Source organism: Vigna unguiculata, chromosome 11 (assembly GCF_037176805.1).
Source record: "Vigna unguiculata cultivar grain cowpea cultivar isolate G323 ecotype 2 chromosome 11, ASM3717680v1, whole genome shotgun sequence".
In the NCBI taxonomy this organism is placed as follows: domain Eukaryota; kingdom Viridiplantae; phylum Streptophyta; class Magnoliopsida; order Fabales; family Fabaceae; genus Vigna; species Vigna unguiculata.
The window spans coordinates 47,375,803-47,395,997 of NC_140802.1; the positions used below are offsets into that span (position 1 = coordinate 47,375,803).

The 20,195-nt window shown below is 32.4% G+C and overlaps 4 protein-coding genes, 1 non-coding gene and 1 pseudogene across 5 annotated transcripts; 3 read left to right on the forward strand and 3 right to left on the reverse strand.

The window, feature by feature from the left end:
- The first annotated feature begins 737 nt into the window (after positions 1 to 737).
- LOC114170026 (protein BEARSKIN2-like) lies at positions 738 to 2,522 on the forward strand. The gene is made up of 3 exons (XM_028055493.2): positions 738 to 1,016; positions 1,164 to 1,441; positions 1,568 to 2,522. Exons 1-3 carry the CDS (start codon positions 854 to 856, stop codon positions 2,210 to 2,212), a joined length of 1,086 nt encoding a protein of 361 aa, XP_027911294.2. The 5' UTR covers positions 738 to 853; the 3' UTR covers positions 2,213 to 2,522.
- A 1,535-nt stretch (positions 2,523 to 4,057) lies between these two features.
- LOC114170598 (putative beta-1,3-galactosyltransferase 8) lies at positions 4,058 to 6,299 on the reverse strand. Its single transcript, XM_028056107.2, has 8 exons — positions 5,999 to 6,299; positions 5,848 to 5,912; positions 5,556 to 5,728; positions 5,197 to 5,454; positions 4,882 to 4,969; positions 4,652 to 4,777; positions 4,459 to 4,568; positions 4,058 to 4,371 (listed from the first exon to the last, which is right to left on the reverse strand). Exons 1-8 carry the CDS (start codon positions 6,149 to 6,151, stop codon positions 4,223 to 4,225), a joined length of 1,122 nt encoding a protein of 373 aa, XP_027911908.2. The 5' UTR covers positions 6,152 to 6,299; the 3' UTR covers positions 4,058 to 4,222.
- A 2,692-nt stretch (positions 6,300 to 8,991) lies between these two features.
- On the reverse strand, positions 8,992 to 9,770 carry LOC114170436 (ethylene-responsive transcription factor ERF037 pseudogene; annotated as a pseudogene).
- A 5,506-nt stretch (positions 9,771 to 15,276) lies between these two features.
- Positions 15,277 to 16,894, forward strand: LOC114169091 (GDSL-like Lipase/Acylhydrolase superfamily protein). The gene is made up of 5 exons (XM_028054112.2): positions 15,277 to 15,571; positions 15,644 to 15,771; positions 15,870 to 16,112; positions 16,224 to 16,479; positions 16,562 to 16,894. The coding sequence occupies exons 1-5, from the start codon at positions 15,322 to 15,324 to the stop codon at positions 16,780 to 16,782; spliced, it is 1,098 nt and encodes a 365-aa protein (XP_027909913.2). The 5' UTR covers positions 15,277 to 15,321; the 3' UTR covers positions 16,783 to 16,894.
- A 422-nt stretch (positions 16,895 to 17,316) lies between these two features.
- On the forward strand, positions 17,317 to 19,526 carry RAD52-1 (cobalt ion binding protein). The gene is made up of 4 exons (XM_028053643.2): positions 17,317 to 17,692; positions 17,781 to 17,818; positions 17,911 to 18,005; positions 19,152 to 19,526. Exons 1-4 carry the CDS (start codon positions 17,427 to 17,429, stop codon positions 19,293 to 19,295), a joined length of 543 nt encoding a protein of 180 aa, XP_027909444.1. The 5' UTR covers positions 17,317 to 17,426; the 3' UTR covers positions 19,296 to 19,526.
- Positions 19,527 to 19,901: 375 nt separating this feature from the next.
- Positions 19,902 to 20,052, reverse strand: LOC114170895 (U4 spliceosomal RNA). Its single transcript, XR_003601250.1, has one exon. It is a non-coding gene; the product is annotated as a U4 spliceosomal RNA (small nuclear RNA).
- Positions 20,053 to 20,195: the final 143 nt, after the last annotated feature.

Below are 20,195 nucleotides of genomic sequence, written 5' to 3' on the forward strand. Positions count from 1 at the left end.
TCGAGATACGGTAATAGTTTGAATTCAACCAATATATTGACATATTATATATATTAGTCTTAACATTTCCGTTAATTAAATGTGACACCTAATTACAGATCCGAAAAATGAAATTAATTTTGTATGCATGTTGTATTAATTAGTATACCATACCACCACACACACGTGTATGCATGTATGTATATACGATCATATCATATCTCACCACGCAGAATCTGTAGAATTTGTAAGGTGAAGTCTCACGTACGTAAAAGCAAATTCTGAGTTAGTGATGTTAGTGACCTTTAAACAGCTCACAATTATTATATATATCACGTAAAAGTCAATATTACAAACTAGGGTTTTGACTAACATTATATCATTCCCTAACCACAGATTAAGCATGCCTAGTTATGTCGGATTTGCCTCACAATAACAGTTTTTTTGTTTTTGTTTTTCTCAAAGTCGAAACTATAACGGTATATATAGGTTAATTACTACGGATAAGAAAGTGTAACTTACGCTCCCCTTACGATTGTGGGGGAAACCCTAGGAAAAATACGAAGAAATGATCGAAAATAATAAAAAATAGCAATCATACTGGTCACATTCATTCCGTAAACTTGCTTTTTACGATAGGTAGCTTTAACCACTCCCGTCGGCGTAGTCACCGGCCGTCAACCCTTTCTATATGGTCACAGTGTGTAATGGTGGCGTTGACAACCGAGAAGGTATATAAGTGCCATGCTTGCAACACCACGTACGAATTGATTGCTTAGTTCTTCAAATTGATTGAGTTCAAAGAGAGAGAGAGAGAGAAATAGAAAAAAGCAGCTACTTGTGAAGTGATTGAGAGCTTGAGTTCGGAGATTCCATGGCTTCCTCTAATGGTGGAGTGCCGCCGGGGTTTAGGTTTCATCCAACGGACGAGGAGCTTCTTCATTACTACTTGAAGAAGAAGGTCTCGTTTCAGAAGTTTGACATGGATGTTATTCGAGAGGTCGACTTGAACAAGATGGAGCCTTGGGATTTGCAAGGTATATTTTTAGAGGAGTAAATGTTGTTTTCTGTATGATTCGATTTTCTTTCTGCATGCTCTTTTACTCATATTTTTCAATCTTCATACTTGGTCTTGTTTATCTGATTTTAACTTGCGATTGTCTTGAATTTATGATGACGAACAGAAAGATGTAGAATTGGATCAACTCCACAAAACGAGTGGTATTTCTTCAGTCACAAGGATCGAAAATACCCTACAGGTTCAAGGACTAATAGAGCAACGAATGCAGGGTTCTGGAAAGCAACAGGGAGAGACAAGTGCATCAGGAACAGCTACAAGAAGATTGGAATGAGAAAAACCCTTGTGTTTTACAAAGGAAGAGCTCCTCATGGACAAAAGACCGATTGGATCATGCATGAGTACCGTCTAGAAGAAGCCAATGACCCTCAAGGAAGCGCCAATGTATCTCTCTCTTTCTCTCTCACTCTCACTGAATTATATATATATATATATCCTTCAACACCAACAAAAAAGTTTCTGCACATAATCATTTTTTAATGATACATGCATGTCTGAATGTATTTGTAGGAAGATGGGTGGGTGGTGTGCAGAGTGTTCAAGAAGAAGAATTTATTCAAGATTGGAAATGAAGGTGGGTCTACACATAACCCAGATCAACAAATGAACAATTCCTCAAGCAGTAACGGACGCTCCTTCATACATAGAGAAAACCATTACTTGCTACACCAAAATCATAGGCACTCACCTGGGCTTGAGCTTGATAAGCCCGAGCTCGCTCTCCATTACCCACACTTGCAAAATCCCCAGTACTCATCACTGTTCCAATCCCAAACCCTTCTTCAAACCCAGAAACCTATGGTTTTTGACTACTCCTATGCATCATCTCTACCTTCAGAAACCCCTGTAATGGCAAAGCAACTGATGGGAAACCCTAGGGAGTGTGAGAGTGGCAGCGAGGGCCTGAGATATCAAGTTTCGGAGTCTGGAATTGAGGTTGGATCGTGTGAGCCAAACCAAGAAATGGGTGGTGGAAGAGGTGAAGGAATAAACGAATGGGGCGTTCTTGATAGGCTTGTTACCTCTCATCTTGGGAATGAAGAATCAAACAAAGGACTGAGATTTGAGGAGCCAAATCCTCAGTCTGTGCATCAGATCAACCAGCTTTCGTTGCGGGGAGAAATGGATTTCTGGGCCTATGGAGGAAAACAATGACTTCATTTTCTTACACTCAGATCAACCAAACAGATTCAAATGATGCTATAGGTTGGAGATTATTAATTAGATGCCTCTAACCATTTTAAAATATGGATCAAGAAGACACTATTTATATTTATTCTCATATATATATATATATATATATATATATATATATATATATATATACTGGTTTCAATTGTTTATGCTTCAAGACTTCATTAATTGTAATATTTCAATCCATTTGTTTCTCAAGCACTGCCATTGAAAACAAATGCAATTATGGTGGTGTTGATTAATTCTATGTCTAAGATTTGATTATTTGCAATGTTACAATTGCATGATGCATGACCAATTATGATACGTAATAAATTTCTCCTATGTGCTATCAAACAATTTTTCAACACTCTTTCATTCTTTAAATTCGCCGAAAATTATACAAATTTGTCCTTTTAATTTTACGATTTTCACTAAATTTTAATAATTATATACAACGCTTTTCTAAAACTTTTGTTGTAGTTAATAAGGACTTTCCTACAAATTTCAGAACTTTTGTAGTTAACAGTAATTTAACATATCCAAAATATTTCTGAAAACAAAATTATTGGCTATTGGGTGGAACGAGCATCATGGATAATAATAACCTATTCGTTGTCTTTGATAAAAATCTGCTCACTACACAAGTATTCCTTAAATAAATATTTATGGAATCTATATACAAGCATTAACGGATACATGAAGGCATCAATAAATATTTCTTAAAATATTAACTTTAGAAAAAGTAAAATAGAATTACAAATAAATGATTTTAAAGAATATATGTTTTTATAAAAAAATATGTTTTATATAAAATTAAGCCGGAGCGTTTAAGTAATTTCAAGTGGTAGTTACTTGCGAATTCTGCACCTTGCTGCTCTCCTCCCAATAACAAGTAATTAATAAAAAAAATAGTTAAATCTTTAATAATCCAGGTATTAACATTAGTGTGATTTTAATCACACATATCTATATTGTTTCAATAGGATCATCATATATGATCAGTGTAATTTTAATCTTTAAAGTTTCAATTGTGTTTATTCAGTCTAAGATACCATAATTTTTCAATCACCTTTAATTTATTAAGGAAATAGTAACTAATGATATACAGAAATTAAAATTACATATTTGTCTGTACTTGAAGGACTCAATTAACATTATTACAGCATGAAAAACTAAAATTACAATATCCATAATACTTAAAGACAAAAGTACAATTAATTATAGAATATATCATTTATATAGTCTACCCATATACCTAACTATAAGCTTTCAAATTATTTTGAGATTTGATGTCCTCAAGTACACAATTCTTTTTATCCCTAGTAGAAGCTATAAAGACCTAATTAGTTGTCTGGAATAAAAGGAACTTCAGACCATAAAACTTTGAGATTTTTTTTCTTCTGAAAATAATAATTTAAATAAATGTGATGATTAATTAATACTGAGGTTGTTTAAATCTTTGAGAATTTTTTTTCTTATAATCATTAATGTTAATAAATGTCACGATTAATTAATACTGAGAGGTTGGTTAAATTTGTTATTGGTGATTAATTTTGATATCGTTATAGAGTTTTAATTTAGGATTGCGTTGTTGTTATGTGTATGAGATAACACTATCTTCTCGTTATTCATTGAGGATGATTAAGTCGAAAAGTTACATAGTTTTGACATTGCTCTTAACATTTTGTAAATTATATGTAAAGTTTCGCAAAATAATTACCAAAAAATCATACTAAATATAAAAAAAATTCCAATCATTAACCCGAAACCGATATAAAATAAAGTTTTATAGATTTTATATGATGAATTATAAAATATGGAAGGGAAAACTAGATTATATAATGAAATATGCATAGTGTTTTTTTTTTGGAAGAACAAGTATATCCCTCAACAAAATTAACCATTTCCATTAAAAAAAAGAAAATTCACTCCATCTCTCTAGATGCAAAAGTAGTAAAGGTATAAAATTTTGTGTGTGAAAACTGAGAATTAGAGTTCAATGTTCCAAACAGCTCCATGTCCCTCCCCACAAGCTTTGTGTATGTCTTTCATTCTCTCCACCGACTTACATATACCACTGCATGACCAATCAAAAGATGCCACGCACACATTTCCCGTCCTTGCCTTCCAATCACAATCTACGTACAACATAACATTGAAATTATTTTCACAACATTACAAAAAAACAAAGTTTCTTAACATGTGAACTACGTAGGAAAACGTACCAGGTGGGGTTCCGCAACACATGGACCGTTCATCCACATGTTCAACTTCCAGGCCCAATAACCACGAACCTAAGGATACGTCTTCATTTGCGTATTTGTGCAATATGGGCCTGCAAAACGCGATTCTCGTAAGTTAGCACAATTCATTACTTCAAGTCTTCACGTAGAATGGGAAAGAACGATGAAAAATCACCAATTGATGGATATATAAGTTGCGAGATCCTTGGAGATGGCATATATTTGACCAGTGGCATGCCTGAAGTACTTGTTTCCTTCCTCTCCAAATTTCCAGTGCTCAGCCTCGTGATACTTTACTCCTCTGCCATGCATGTTCAAATAAGGTTACGATTACGAACAAATCTTTTAATGATTCATGGTTTAGAACAGGACCGTTTTTGCCACAATATAAAAGAGAAACCTCACTTTTGATATAGAACAGGACCAGATTTCATGCAACCAATGTAAACCCTGGGTCTTGATCGGTACTTGGCGAGTGTGCTCACTAGCATACCTGAATAAACACATAGATGAAAATTTTGGAAATAAAAGATTGTCTGATATATAAATGTTAGGTTTACAGAGTAAACCGGAAAGAAAAAATGCTAAATACCAATAAGATCCGAACTCAACCACATAAGATATTAATACCATTTTCATTCCAAAACTGTTATTCTTTTCTTTATTGTCTTGTTTCTTCCGGACAATTGTATTTTTGTCGGCTAAATTTGAAAGACATACCTAGATTTAAATGGACATCATCGTCTACCTTGACGTAGAAATCAGCATCCCACAAAGAAGTGATGGTGGAAAAGTAGAGGCGAGTCTTGGAAGATAGCTCATGATAACCTTCAACGTGGTCTAACCTGAGGAAGTCCTTGTGTTCTGCCTCTTCTGCATCAATTGCTTTATCCAAAACCCCCCCTGGTGTGGTGCTGTGCCCGATCACGAACCTCACAACAATGCCCTTCTCTTTCTCTAGTTCCTTCAAATCATTCCCTGTTTGTTTTCACACATCAAACACATTACTCTCCTTTTTCATTTCATCACATACATGCAGTAGTAGTAGTAGTAGTTGGTGCTTTTGCCTAGTAGTGTACCTCTAGGTAACCATGTTTCGCGTATAGAGTCTCTTCGCCTTTTGCTGCTAAACGCTGTGTTAATACCAATCACCACAAAAGCCTTTCGCTTTTGCATTTTCTGCCCACCACTTTGGCTTCTCCTACCTGCTGTCAGTTCCATTTCCAACGTCGAAACTGCCTTATCCAGAGACCTTCATTTCACACATGTTATGTAGACAAAAAAACCAAAGTTAAAGTTTGAAATTTAGAAAATAAATTTAAGCATGGAGCAACGAGATTGGTGTAATTAAGTCGGAGATATTTATCTTACTTGATAGCTTCATGGGTCTTCACCACTTCCTCCATTACATCACCAGATCCGCCTTCGATAAGTTTCTGTCAGAAAAACATGAAAATCAGTTTCTTTTGTATGTGTCTGAACATAGTTTGGAATAACGAAACACAAGAAATTGTGTACTAACTCGCTTGTGATCACAATCAGGTGTGGATTGTTGCAGTGTATTTTCATGGTTAGAGGGTCGTGTCCACATCTGGCCACTAAAGAGTGTTCCTGCAAGAAAGCATGCAATGCATACAAAAAAAACTGTCTTTCCTGAAGCTGCTTTTCCCCTCATCTTTTCTATCTCAACAAGAACACCACAACACAATTGCGTCACGATCTTTCTGAAGACACCACCTTCAACTTAAATTCGCCCTTCACCAAGGTTTTCAGTACTTAAATCAGATGGAGCTGAAACATGGAAAGCAATTAATTCATCATGGGCATGTGGGATTTCCCATGTTGATTAGGTCGCAGGAATCAAGTAAATGCAACATTAGAAAGCAACATGGGTTACCGTTTTAAGGAAAAGTCTTGTGATCTACGTTTGTTGATGTAACTGTTAGTATTGTGTTGGAACAATTTGATTAAGCCATGAAATTTGGGAGGGTCTCGGGCATATCACGTGAGCATGAGTGGGATGTTCATTGCAAAAGGCAATGAATGTGTGATGCAGAAATGTTTATCTTGCTTTCAAACACCGAAGAGAGCTAACTTTGATTCTCTTTGCCCATCAGGTACTGAACAACAGTTTTGAAATCATTAGCAAAATCGAACATCATCATCACTAAACTACTTAGCTGTTTCCTTAATTGTTTATCATACAGTGAAAAATAGAAAGTTGAAATAAGAAATAGTTGATTAACAGAGGAGTATAAAAAACAAGACCAAATGAGTCAATTTACCTAAAAATGATGTGCTTGACTGAAAATCCTTAAAAAAAAGAATAGTAATACAGTGATTGGAAGAGATGTCTGAGAGTGTGATGTTCCTGTCCCTAACTCTATAAATGGCATTATAGTTATATGGTATGTTTTTGATTGCCAGAATGTTGGTAGTTTGATCATGTGGTTTTGATGATGCAACAAATTGAGGTATTAACAAGAAAATAACTACATTTTCCTCTGTTTGTGTGGGCAATCTTTCTAACACCAATTAAGTGTGTACTAAACAAACTTCGTACGTGTTAAAATGGAGATAAGATAGAGACAGCAACATATCCTACTACAATTCTCTGATTTCATGAATATTCTACGCTTGGATGGAAACATAAACCACAATTCGCGCTACTTACAATTCTTTATTGTCTTACATATTGAAAATTTGTGTGACAAATATTCAAATTCGTCAAATTCAACCCCTTGTCTTTTTTTTTTTCATAAAATATGTCTTTTAGTTTTTAAATTTGTAAAGGGTGAAATAGTTTTTAAAAATCGTGAAGAAATAAGCTTTTATTCTTCTTACATTCAATTGATTTTTTAAAGAAAAGTTGGAGGTGAAGAAGTGAGGGCATACATGAGTAAATGAATTGAATGATTTGGACTTTTAAACTAATCATATAAATGGGCCGAGTTCCGGATCATTGTATCATCTTTTTCTTTTTTTTTTTGGATGACTATTGTTTTTTGTTTTTTATTTTATTTTTTTAAAAAGATGACATAAATAAGAAAAAAAAACATTAAGATGAGAAGAATGATTGTAGTAATATTTTATAAGTATTCAATTGTTTAGAGAACTAAAAGGAATAAGATTTTCTTTTATGGATAGACAACTTTTGAAAATTAAATTATGAAGTATAGTTATTAAAATATTTTAAATGTGTTTTGCAAAATATAGTTATTTACATAAATAGATATAAGGTGGTGAAAAAAATCTACGTAGTTCATCACTTTATAGGAGCTGAAAGGGACATCAACGTGTGTAAGGTCTTGTGTAATATAACATTCAATATTATATGTTATATCTGCGGATATTCAATCTCCACATCAGTTAAAGGTGGATAACAAATCTATGTAGTCCGTCACTTTAAAAAAGGTCGAAAAAGTCATGAGTGTGTCATGTCTTGGTGTGACATTCAATCTTGTGCATTTGCGAAGATTCAATCTCTACCATAGATTTAAAGGTGATGTACGAATATATGCACTCCATCACTTTGAAAAGAGGTATTATTGGTTGACAAAGTTCTTTTAACAAATTTTAACAAACTTTCTTATTTAGGTAAAAAAAAAAATTATTTTATTTTAATTAAAAAATAAAAATTTAAGTTTGTTAATTTCATTTTTAAAAATTTTGTTAAATTTGTCAAATTTTTTCTTGTCAAAAAATAATTTTCATTTGAAAAAGTTGAAAGATTTACTGATGTATGTTCGGTTTTGTGTATTGCGGATGCTCAATCTTCATTGTTACTTATAAAAGGAAATGATTTTTTGACTATTAAATTTTGATAACTTTCTTTTATAATCTTAGGTATTATCTTTTAAATGGTTTTCTATTTTTTATTTTTCTCATTTTTAATATTTCAAAACATTTAGAAGATTCTAAGAGAAAATTGTTAAAATGCAGTAATCAAAGTATCATTGTCCTACTTTAAATATAGTTCATAACTTAAGAAAATATAGTGATATTTTAACCTAATTTTAACTCATCATTCCAATCATTTTTAAATTCTTACATTACACTATTAAAAAAAATCAAAATAGGAAATTAAAGAATAATTAGAATATCATTATACTAAAAGAAACTAGTGAGATCGTCTTTTTGACGGTTGTAAAAGCAAAAAATTATCCTAAAAGCTTAGTAATAAAACTTTAGCACTATGGTAGATTGAGCATACCTTCAATTTAAGGAGGTTTGTTTTCTCTTCTACACTGTTATGTTTAAAAGTGATCTGGCAGTCCATTATTTATGGAGAAATTAAACAAGGACGTTCATAAATCATCATAAAAAAATGTTAATATGACATGATTCTGTATTACCCAACATACAAAATTGATATTTTGATCTTGCTTATAAACACTAAAATACAATTCTAAACTTCAAAAATAAATAAAAAATGTAATTTTTTAATTTAAATTATTTAAATAAAAATAGTAGTGATTTTTAAACATAGGCGACGTCCATTTAAACCCATGCAAGTGATCAGTAAAATGAAAGAGTCTATTTTGTATGTACAGTAGTTTATTGGTTTAGAAGTAGAAAGTGTGGGAAAAAGTAGAGAACAGATGAAATACAACCTAATTCCTAAGATCACGACATGAGAATGTCATCATAGTTGAAATGGAAGAGGTTGTTCCAGGAGAAATCTCCGAAAGTGAAGTCCACCCTTAGGGGGCTCATCAGAGGCGCCTCTTTCACATCCTCAAACGACGTCGTCGAAATCCTGGATTCGTCTCCCAAGTTGTCCCACCAGGTGCCGCTGCTGTTGCCGCTGTTGCTGTTGGTAGCGAGAGAAGGAGGGTGGAGAGCGGCTGTTGCGGCGGCGGATTGTATGTCTCTCCGGGAGGAGGAGAGAGGGCGAGGAAGGGAGTGGACGAGGTCGGGGAAATTAAGGATGGCAGATGTTCCTTTCAAGAAGAAAGCGGCGGAGTCATAAGCCCTGGCCGCCATCTCAGGCGACGCGAAGGACCCGAGCCATATCCGGGTTTTCTGACCCGGCAGCCTTATCTCCGATACGTAACGTCCCCAGCTCCGCTTCCTCACTCCCCGGAATGCAGTTTCCGCCTCACGCCGGCGCTTCCTGGAACCTCCTTTCCCTTCTTCTTCTTCGGTTATGCTCATCACCTCAAAAACAAGTGTTACCCTCTCTCCCACCACCCCCAACACCCTTTATTTATTTACCCACACACTGTTCCTTGGAACTGTGAACTCTCGCTGTACCATGAATCTAGCTGGCATTTTCCTTTTACTAGTCCTCAACCAACACGGACACTTCTGAAATTTATCACCGTTGGTAATATTACTATTCTACTTTTTTATTTTATATTTTTATTTGGTTTAATATAAATAATTGATTAAAGTATTAGTGTATTTTTTTTAAAGAATCGATGATTCATACTAAATCATATAAAAAAATAAAGAGTTAAATATGTTTTTGGTTCTTTAACTTTCAGTAAATTTTAGAATTAGTCCATTTTAAAATTTTGGACTATTTTAGTTACTCATATTTTGAAATAAGTAGATTTAGTATTTTTAATCAAATTTTGTTAAGTTTATATGACATTTCAAGTACGTTTAATAATAGTATTTGACTTAACATCAAAGCAAAAATGTATTAAATAATATAAATAACTCAAATACAATCTTGAAATGCGTACGAAACATCAAATAAATCTAATAAAATTTAATTGAAATGACTAAATTCACATATTTTGAAAGATAAAAGACTAAATTAGTCTAAAATTTTAAAATAAACTAATTCTAAAATTCACTAAAAAATAAACGATAAAAAACATATTTTACCCACAGATAAAAGATGAAACTCAAAAAAATGGAATTCAAATTTTCCTATGTTTACTAGAGAAGAAACGTCAAATATTTGTTACTACAAAATTATTGAAGTCATGAGTACGTAAATCTTATTAAATTCGTGTAAAAAAAATTAATGGTGGTATCACACAGTAATAATCCCTTTTGTAGTCTATTTATGTTTTCTAGAGAATTTAAAATATTTTATGCAACTATTCGGTACTCGTGTTGTACTTTCGTTATTGAAATTGTAGCAAAGACACGTCATTAACGACTGTAGCCAATAGTTGAATTCATTCGTTAGAGAAAAATATAATTTTAAATTTAAGAATCTTGTAGATTAAGTGAATGTTTTTGTTATTAGATTTTTTTTATTATAAATACAAATAAAACAAATCATAAATAATTTCAAAATTCTAAATAAAATGCATGTACTTAATTTATAAATGAATTTCAAGCTTTGGAAAAATAAAAAGTGACGGGATATATTTTTAAGAAAGGTTCCAACTTTCGCTAAACCTCTACAAAATGTGCTATAATTTATTTAAGTTTCACTGTTATATAGAATTTTTTTTTATCGAAGTGTAAGTTTGAAAAATTATGTTTGAGTTATATAAATAATATTTCTTATAACTTAAAAAGGAAACTTGCGTGTGTGTTTGTGTTTAACTTTTTAAGTTTGAACAAAGAGTAGTTTTTTTATATATAAATATCGGATTTATAGTAGTTAATTTAAAAATATAACTCTCTGAAAGTGAAGGAAAAAAAGTGATGCAAAATTTAAACTAAACAATAAATACTTTTAAAAGTCCAGTTATACATCTCAATCTTCAATAAAACTGTATTGACTTAAATATAACTATTTTATTTTATTATTTTATTATCCATCTCACAGTATATTTTTTCTAAAAAAAGAAATAATAAAACAGTTATTTTTGAAAATCGATGGAATTTGGTGATAAATTTAAAAAATTGATATATTTTATTTTTTGAAACGGACAAAAAAATTTCATCAAATTTATGTTAATTAAATTAACAAAATAAACAATTTTTTTGAAAAAAACTTTAATTTTTTTAAAAAATCCTTGATTTTTTAATAAATTTAACAAAAATATTAAATTACATCAAATTTTTTACATAAAATCAAATTGCATCAATCTTCACATATCATGATCAATTTTTTTGACAAAACTAAAAATCAAATGATTAATTATTTTTTTTCCGTGAAAGAGAATATAAGATAATTTAGTTGCGTGTCCTAATTGATGACTTAACCTAGGTTGAAGCTAGGGAGCAAGAAAATGTGAAGCATGTTGATAGATTTGAGGTAGGGTGAATAGGTTGAATTTGTTTGTTCATATAAATAGGTATGGTTTTGTTTGTCAGTTATTTGTAATTTGCAACAGAAGGTGCCACATACCATCCTTTATTTGTCCACTTCTTCAACTTTAATTATTTCATGTTTCTTACGTTACACTAACTCACACACTGCAATTACTGTTAATTTTCTCTCCTAACTTTCCACTCCGTTCTTGGCAATTTCTTAACACCAATTATAACAACTTCCTGCCACATTTTTTCCTTTCATTCACATAAGGTTAATCTGGTTAGGTTTTTAACAGAGACGGATAAATATTATATTTCACCATCCCAAGCTTTTTGGTATATCTTAAACTGTTAAAAAACAGTATTGATTTTGTGTTTAAAAAAGTAAATAGAAAATAAAAAATATTTTTGATGAGGTAAACCAGTACGTAACGTGTAGATCAGCATGACATAAGTGAAGGGTTAAAAAGTACATTTTGAAAAGAGTTTTCAGAAACAAGTTTTTTTTCTATAATGTCTTCTTTCTCTCTTTTTTTCTCCTATGTTTCATTTCCGTCTCTTCTTCTTTCTATAAAGCTATGATGGTACAGCAGTGACCGTAGCAACCGTAACAGCTATCATATGATGCAGTAAAAGATAATACTTTAGTCTTTTTTTGTTAATATAGGTGTAATTAGTAATGATGTGGTGCACAAAGCAATAACTCTCTCTCACTCCCCCTCTGTACATATCCAATTGGGCTAAGAGAGCCCAACTTTTCCCTTCCCTTCTTTTTAATTCAATTGCAATTCAACTTAGGTTATGTTTAAAAACTAAAAAAAATATAACAAATTGCAAATAATAATTAAAATAATATATTATCTTAAAAAATCCGACTACGCCTTGATTCGTTGTTCCACAAACTTCAACTCATAATTTTCAATGCAGTTAGTATATATATATATATATATATATATATATATATATATATATATATATATATATATATATATATATATATATATATATATATATATATATATATATATATATATATATATTTTGTAATTGATAAAAATTAAAATAACGCAATTACTCACTATATTCCTTATACATCTCTCTTAGATTGTTTGTGTAAATAATAACACCTTTTTTTTACATCTTCTAAAAGCTATAAAATTTGATTATTTATCTAAAATAAACTAAATTAAATACAGAATTAGTATTTAGAACATTTAACTTATTAACATTTCTTCAATTCAAAACTATGGAAAAATCTTCTATTGAAACATTGTGTGTCTCTATTGTAGTAAAAATTTAGATTTAGACAGTAAAATAAAATAAAAAATGATATTATATAATATTTTCCATTTAAATTTCATGTATGATTGTAGCACAACAAAATAGTTAGAATTATAGGGAAAAAATTGTAAAATTGTAGCACAGCAAAATAGTTAGAATTATATAATATTTTTCATATTTTTGGATGAATGAATTCAATTCAAACAACAAGTAAACCTAATCTCAAATTCATACAATTAAAAAATCATCCTATTATGTGTATTTTTACTTGCACCACCACTTCACTATAAGCTTTGTACTTATTAGTTATACTTTAATCGGTGTTCTTAGGTATAATTATTCACATGCACGTTAGCATTATATATCCTTAATTTAATAACTATTTTAATTAATAAATTTATTAAAATCTGTATTAATGCGGTAATTAATCCTAATGTAACCCTCATCCCATCATAAATAACATTTATTGGAGAGTCTTAGACTTCCTTAATTGTGTAAATAATACTAAATATTCCTAATATAGTTGGTGTATTATCTCTTTAAGATTACAACCATGTTTCCTTAGTAAAAACACCATAATTTCCTTTTTGTTTCTTTAATTCACATGTTCTTCTAATTATTACATTGATTGAATTGTTTCTTAAAGTTAGAACATGGTAGTAGCCCAACAAATAATTAAACATTTCATTTACATAATAAAAGTAATCCTTAGAAGTTCTAAGTTTCTTTTGTGATTTATAGGACTTAGAGACCAGATTTATTATTCATTCTTAATTATTTATTTATTTAAAATTTAATCAAGTTATTTTCTTGTTAAATTGAAATATTTGTTAATTTGTGATTTTTATTTTAGTTAGTATCTACTTTATTTACTTTAACTTTATTTAATCTTTCATTAATTTATTTGTTTTTAATACTTATTTAAGTTAATATCTATTTAAATAAACCTAACTTATTTATTTTAATATTTATTTGAGTTAGTATTCACAAATCAACATTAATATAAATATTTGTTTTCATAAAAATATAAAAGAAAACATTTTTAACTTCTTTTTAAAAAAATAATATTTGATCTCTCTAATATTTAAAAATTAAATTTATATCTTTCTTGCATACAAGATTAATGAGTTTTAAGTGGAGGGTGGATTTTATTTGGTAGTTCATTGTCATAAAGTCCATTATATTTGATTAATTGAACTTGTGATTGGAGGAGAGATTTCAAAACAATTCCAATAAACTAAAATACACGATATGATATGATATGATGTATTTGAATTACTTGCAATTGAAATCTCCTTATTTTTTAAACAATAGTTTGTTTGGATTAAGTAATTAAAATATTTTATATTTCAATTTTTTATTTGACAAAGCAATTTAATCTTTATTTTAAGTCAAACTTAACTCCAACCTTGAATCTAAATTGAGTTAGGTCGACCTTGACTTTGTCTTGGACTGCTTCAGTTCCAAATTCGGTCTGGATCGATTCAGCTCGACCTTCGATCAGAGCCATATTGAGATGATTTATCCTGACTTGTTGGATTTATGGACTTTTTTCATCCTTACCAATGAGAATTCCATAATTTGTGAAAATTTTCAATTTTCTTTTATTAAATAAATTTTAAATTTTATTATTTTAATTATTTGAAATCCATTCTTAGAACTCTTCAATTTTAATTTTCTTTTAATTTTTTTTATCAATGTTAAAAAATCTCAAATTCTTGGAATAAATTAATTAGAATTAACTCATCTTTACACAACATAAAACAATTCACACAGGGCCTTTTAACCATGGTTCCCTCCTATATGTTCATCTAGAAAACCCAGCACGTTACCAGCTATCGCATTCTGCTAAAACCAATGTAGCCAGCTACACACCACTTTAACGCATCCATTGCCCTCGAGTAACAACAAGCTCGAGTTAATTCTATATAATTTTTTTCCCTTTATTATCTCTCTACATTCAACACTACTCTCCTTGTTAATTCATTCATATATAGTGCTAATATGCTATTGGATCCAGAAAATCATTTCACACGTTTCATGAGTTAAGAAAGCATAAAAAAAGTAATCTCACCGCGCGTAATTCCTGTCTTTTACTTTTCTTTAAAGAAGATTTCAGTTACTCTCATCGAAACGCGTTGGCTGATAGATAGCATGTATGACAATTGAGTAGAATACACACTAAAACTCCGGTTACAAACAAGAGGAACCAAAAACGTGAGTAAAGGCACAATGATGGTAAGCGTTGGCTTGTCTTTTTGCAGTAAACGTTCCTGAATGGACAATGATGACTACCAATTCATCGCCACTGCTACCACACTATATATTGTGCACAATAACCTTTCAGTTCCTTCACTTTTCACCCATCTTTTGTTGAGAATTGTATTCAGCAACATGGGGGTATGGGAACATGCAACCGCATCAGCAACAATGCTGTTACTTCTGCTGTGCTTGAATGAGATTGCACATGTAAACTCGCAGAGGGTACCTGCTTTGTTTGTTTTTGGAGATTCATTGGTTGAAGTTGGCAACAATAATTTCCTAAACACCATGGCAAAAGCAAATTTCTTCCCCTACGGCATCGACTTCCCCCGGGCTGCTACTGGCCGATTTTCTAATGGCAGATCGCTCATTGATTTCTTTGGTAAGTCCACTCATAACTGCTCTTACAATGGCCACCACCATGTATGCTTACTTACCCTTATCAACTTCACAGGAGAAATGCTGGGAGTTTCTTCTCCTCCACCTTTTGCAGACCCCTCCACAACTGGATCCAGAATCCTCAATGGTGTCAATTATGCATCAGCTGCTTCCGGTATTCTTGACGAGTCAGGCAGAAACTATGTACTTTACCACACTTGCTTTCTTCTACATCATATAACCACGATAAGTATCCAAATTAAATTTGCAAGCTTTTCATTTATACGATGATGCTGATGCAGGGTGATCGGTTTCCCATGAACCGGCAAATCCAGAACTTTGAGAGCACTTTGAATCAGTACAGGACAATGATGAATCCTGCTGCATTGAGTCAGTTCTTAGCCAAGTCTATAGCAGTTGTGGTAACCGGAAACAATGACTACATCAATAATTACCTCAGGTCTGGGATATATAGCCCCGGTTTCAATTACAGTGCCCAGCAGTTCGGCAATCTTCTTGTTAACAATTTGGGGAGACAAATTCTGGTAAACTGAATCCAATTTCTCTCATACATTTTGGTATTACTACCTGCTTATAAGCTATTGAAAAATTAAAAGTTTTGGATTGAAAAATGGTGCATGCATTGGTGTATGCAGGCACTGCATAGTCTGGGGTTGAGAAAGTTCTTCCTAGCAGGAGTTGGGCCACTGGGTTGCATCCCAAATATTCGAGCGACGGGTTTGGCCCCACCAGGGAGATGCGTGGACCAGGTTAATCAGATAGTTGGATTCTTCAACGTAGGGCTTAGATCAATGGTGGAGCAACTGAACAGAGATCACCCTGATTCCATCTTTGTATACGGCAACACTTACCATGTCTTGGGCGATATCCTGAACAACCCTGCGAGATACCGTAAGTAATATTTATGTCAAACACCTTAAGTGCATGATGTGTTGATTGATTTGTAAGGTGATGGAATAGTTTTGTTTTGCAGAGTTTGATATTGTGGACAGAGCTTGCTGTGGAGTGGGAAGGGACAGAGGTCAGATATCATGTCTGCCATTGATATATCCTTGTGTGAACAGAAGACAGACTGTGTTTTGGGATGCCTTTCACCCATCAGAATCCGCCATTTATGTGTTTGCTTGGAGAGCTGTTAATGGACCGCAAGATGATTGTTATCCTGTTAATATCAAACAAATGGCTCTCATTTGATTCCCTCTTCATGTATCATCCTTGCATTTATACAAATAAAATATAAATCAAATGTACCAAAACTCAATTCAAAAGAGTTCAATATCATTATGCGAGGAGGAATTTGGTTTCATTTCTGCTGGTGTCATCTACTACTCCAATTCACTGTTAGCAATTTCACTTATTTTTCTAAAAAGTATACATATAATTGTAACAATTCCAGTATAAATAGTTCAGGCTAAGAAAAAGAATAAAAGAAACTAAATTAAATATTAACGAACATATATTTTTTTTTTTGACATTTAATCGATCTTTATAAAATTTCTTTATCTCTCTTTATATTATCTGTGTTTTTAATTGTTTCATTAGGTATTACTTATCGTTTTGAGGTATTCACATCTAATTTTTCTTTTGCGAATGTGTCAGTTTTAAAATGAAATATTTTTGAAGTAATTTTTTGAACTGTATAATATGCTAAAAGCGTGTGTAAGTCACGCTTTCATTCTAAATCATGAAAACCAGGAGACACAAAAGAAATAATAAGTGTTTTTTTTTTATTACTAATAATTTAAATTACAGTGTGATTGGTGAATGGAAGGGTTAAAAAGTTGCAGAAAATGTTTTAGGTGCAATAAGCGATTGAAGAGTGGTGAGAGGTTTTGAAAATGGCATCGACATTTCTGAAATTGGAAAAATTGAGCAGAGGCAGAAGAGCATTTAGGTTTGGGCAATGGAATCAGCAATATTCGAAGTTGAGCTACAGAGCAGCAACAGAGAGTGGAAAAATGGAAGAAGAAGAAGAAGAAGCTCACAGTTCTGGAATCTCAAAACCTCTCTCTGAAATACTCAAAGAGCTCAACAAGAAAGTCCCCGATTCTCTCGTCAAAACCCGCCACGAGAAAGATGGATTCCCCATCAGATACATTCCCTGGTTTCTTTTATTTCCTAACCCTAACCCTAATCTCTAATTTCTTCGTTTCATCACCATCCCCATTCATTTTGTTGCATTTTTTTTTCAGGCATACTGTGAACCGTATTTTGAACTTACACGTTCCTGGTATTACATAATATAATCTTTTCCCTTCTTTTTCCCTTTCTTTTATGCTGTTCAATAATTTGATATCTTCCCAATGCAATATTCGATGCTAGAGTGGTCTGGTGAAGTTCGGAATATCACCTATTCCGCTGATGCAAAGTCTGTCTCCGTCGTCTACCGAGTTACGCTATATGGGACTGATGCTGAGGTACCTACTTACCACTTCACACTCTACAAACAAATTCATTCTTCTGTAGTCTATATTTCTCTTACGAACCCTTAGGGAGAAGTATGAAGTGGGAGAGAATTGATTTTTGTGTGTTCGATAGACGGAAGCATTTTTTCCTCAAATTACTTAACTTTCAAACAAATTACTCTACTTTCAAAATATTTTCTCACCTATTTCTACTCTTTTAAACCACTAACTAAACTTGATTTTATTTTTGTTTCTTATTTATCTTTCCCTCAACTTATTTATTATCTATTCCCATTTCCTCTGTTTTTTCTTTTCCGCTGAACCAAACACATTACAAGTGATTTTGTCTCTGAAGCTAACATTTTCATTCTGAATTGAAAACCCAACTGAGCGAACCATTCTACATATTTAGCTTCGTTCAACCAATGGTACAGAGCACTTAGATGAAAGGGCCACCATAGGGCAGTGCCCAGCAGTGCATAACACCAATTTTTATCGTCAGAATTTGAAGGGCCTTATCTCTGTAGCCTGTTGATGCAATTTGGTATTGGTTCCTGGATTTGGAATGCAAAGCTTTTCTGATAGCTAAATTGGTTTAGTTTGTCGATTGCATCATTGAATTAGATATTTTTTTAGTTCCTAGCTTGGTATGTTTCACATTTTTTTTCACCTGAAACCGAACACAAACAAGACCTGAACAACATGTTTACATTTTTTTTGCACCTGAAACCGACGCAAAGGAGACCTGAAAAAACATGTTTTATTACTCGAGCTAAATTTAAATTTATAGGTCTGTTAATTATCATCTCATGTTTTCCCTTTTGACTTCATTTACCACTACCAAGCTTTCAAAAATGTTGAGGTTTCATTGAGTTTGAAAATTCACGGAATTGTAGCCCAATCAGATGTAATTACAGTCATGGACTGGACACTACATTGTGTCGTGGCTTAGAAAAAGGCCTTGCAACGGGTTTTTTCAAACCTTGACCATCATTGTTGATTTTAAGTTTTAAACTTTTTCTATAGTCTCTGGGTAGCTGTATTTGGACATTGAAATATTGTGGCTAATGGTCATTCTGTCAAATTGACCAGATAAACTTCAGTTGCTTGTTAATTCCTGATCATTCTGTCTAAAGTAAACCCCATTTATCTGTCTAGATTTTTAGGGAATCAACTGGTACTGCTTCACTAGACGACACAAGTTATGGAGATCCTGTACAGAAAGCTGAAGCAATGGCTTTTAGGAGAGCTTGTGCACGGTTGGGACTGGGGCTCCACCTCTATCATGAAGATGCATCTTAGTCGATCGATTCCTAAGCTGCTTCACTGTTTTCATGATGGCCATCGTTTGTTTTTTGTTTTTAGTCTATGATAACTTACATGAGATCATACAACTACATTAGTACTAGAAAGGAAGCATTTTGTTGTAACTTGGTGGGGACTTACTAGCTTCAATCTCTATATTTGAGGTTTGTTAAATGTTTATCTTTTGAACATCTCCAATTAAAATATGTTAAAAGTTTATTTTTATAATACTTTGTTAATTACTATAAGCTGGGCTTAATGGATAAATGAAGGCTTGGTTCTGAGACCTGCCATTCCGACAGATAGATCCTAAGCTGTGATTAAGTGACAATTACTAAACAAGAAAATATGCTTGTCAAAGGTTAGTGAGCATCAGAATATAAAAGTAATAATAGGCATGACTGATAGAATCAATCTAAAGCCTCAAGACTAACATGTCAAGAACAATGAACTTTGAGCTGATTAAGCCACTCTAAATGTCATCATTCATTAAACCTAAACTCCAAAACTTCCAAGCAGGACTCTACCCAAACTTTAAGCAGGAGAGTACCCTAAAAGGAGTTCCATCCAGAAATTCTGAAAAACTTGAAACTAAAATCGCAGGACTTTACCCCAAAGGGAGTCCTTCCAGAAATTCTCGAAGGCCTAGGTTGAACCCAGGCCTAAGAGGGGGTTTGGAAATAGTTTTCAACCAGCAATAGACGCGCCTCGGTTAGAACCTCACTAGCTGCGTCATTGCCCCAAGCGCAAAGATGCCTTATAACATATTTGAGAGCTGTATTTATATTAACTTCTATATATGCTATCTCATGTTTTAGTCTATGTGGGACTTCATCCTCTCCACCAATATTAAGCTTAATGCTATCTACATATCTCTTCTTTTACCATTGCACAGTG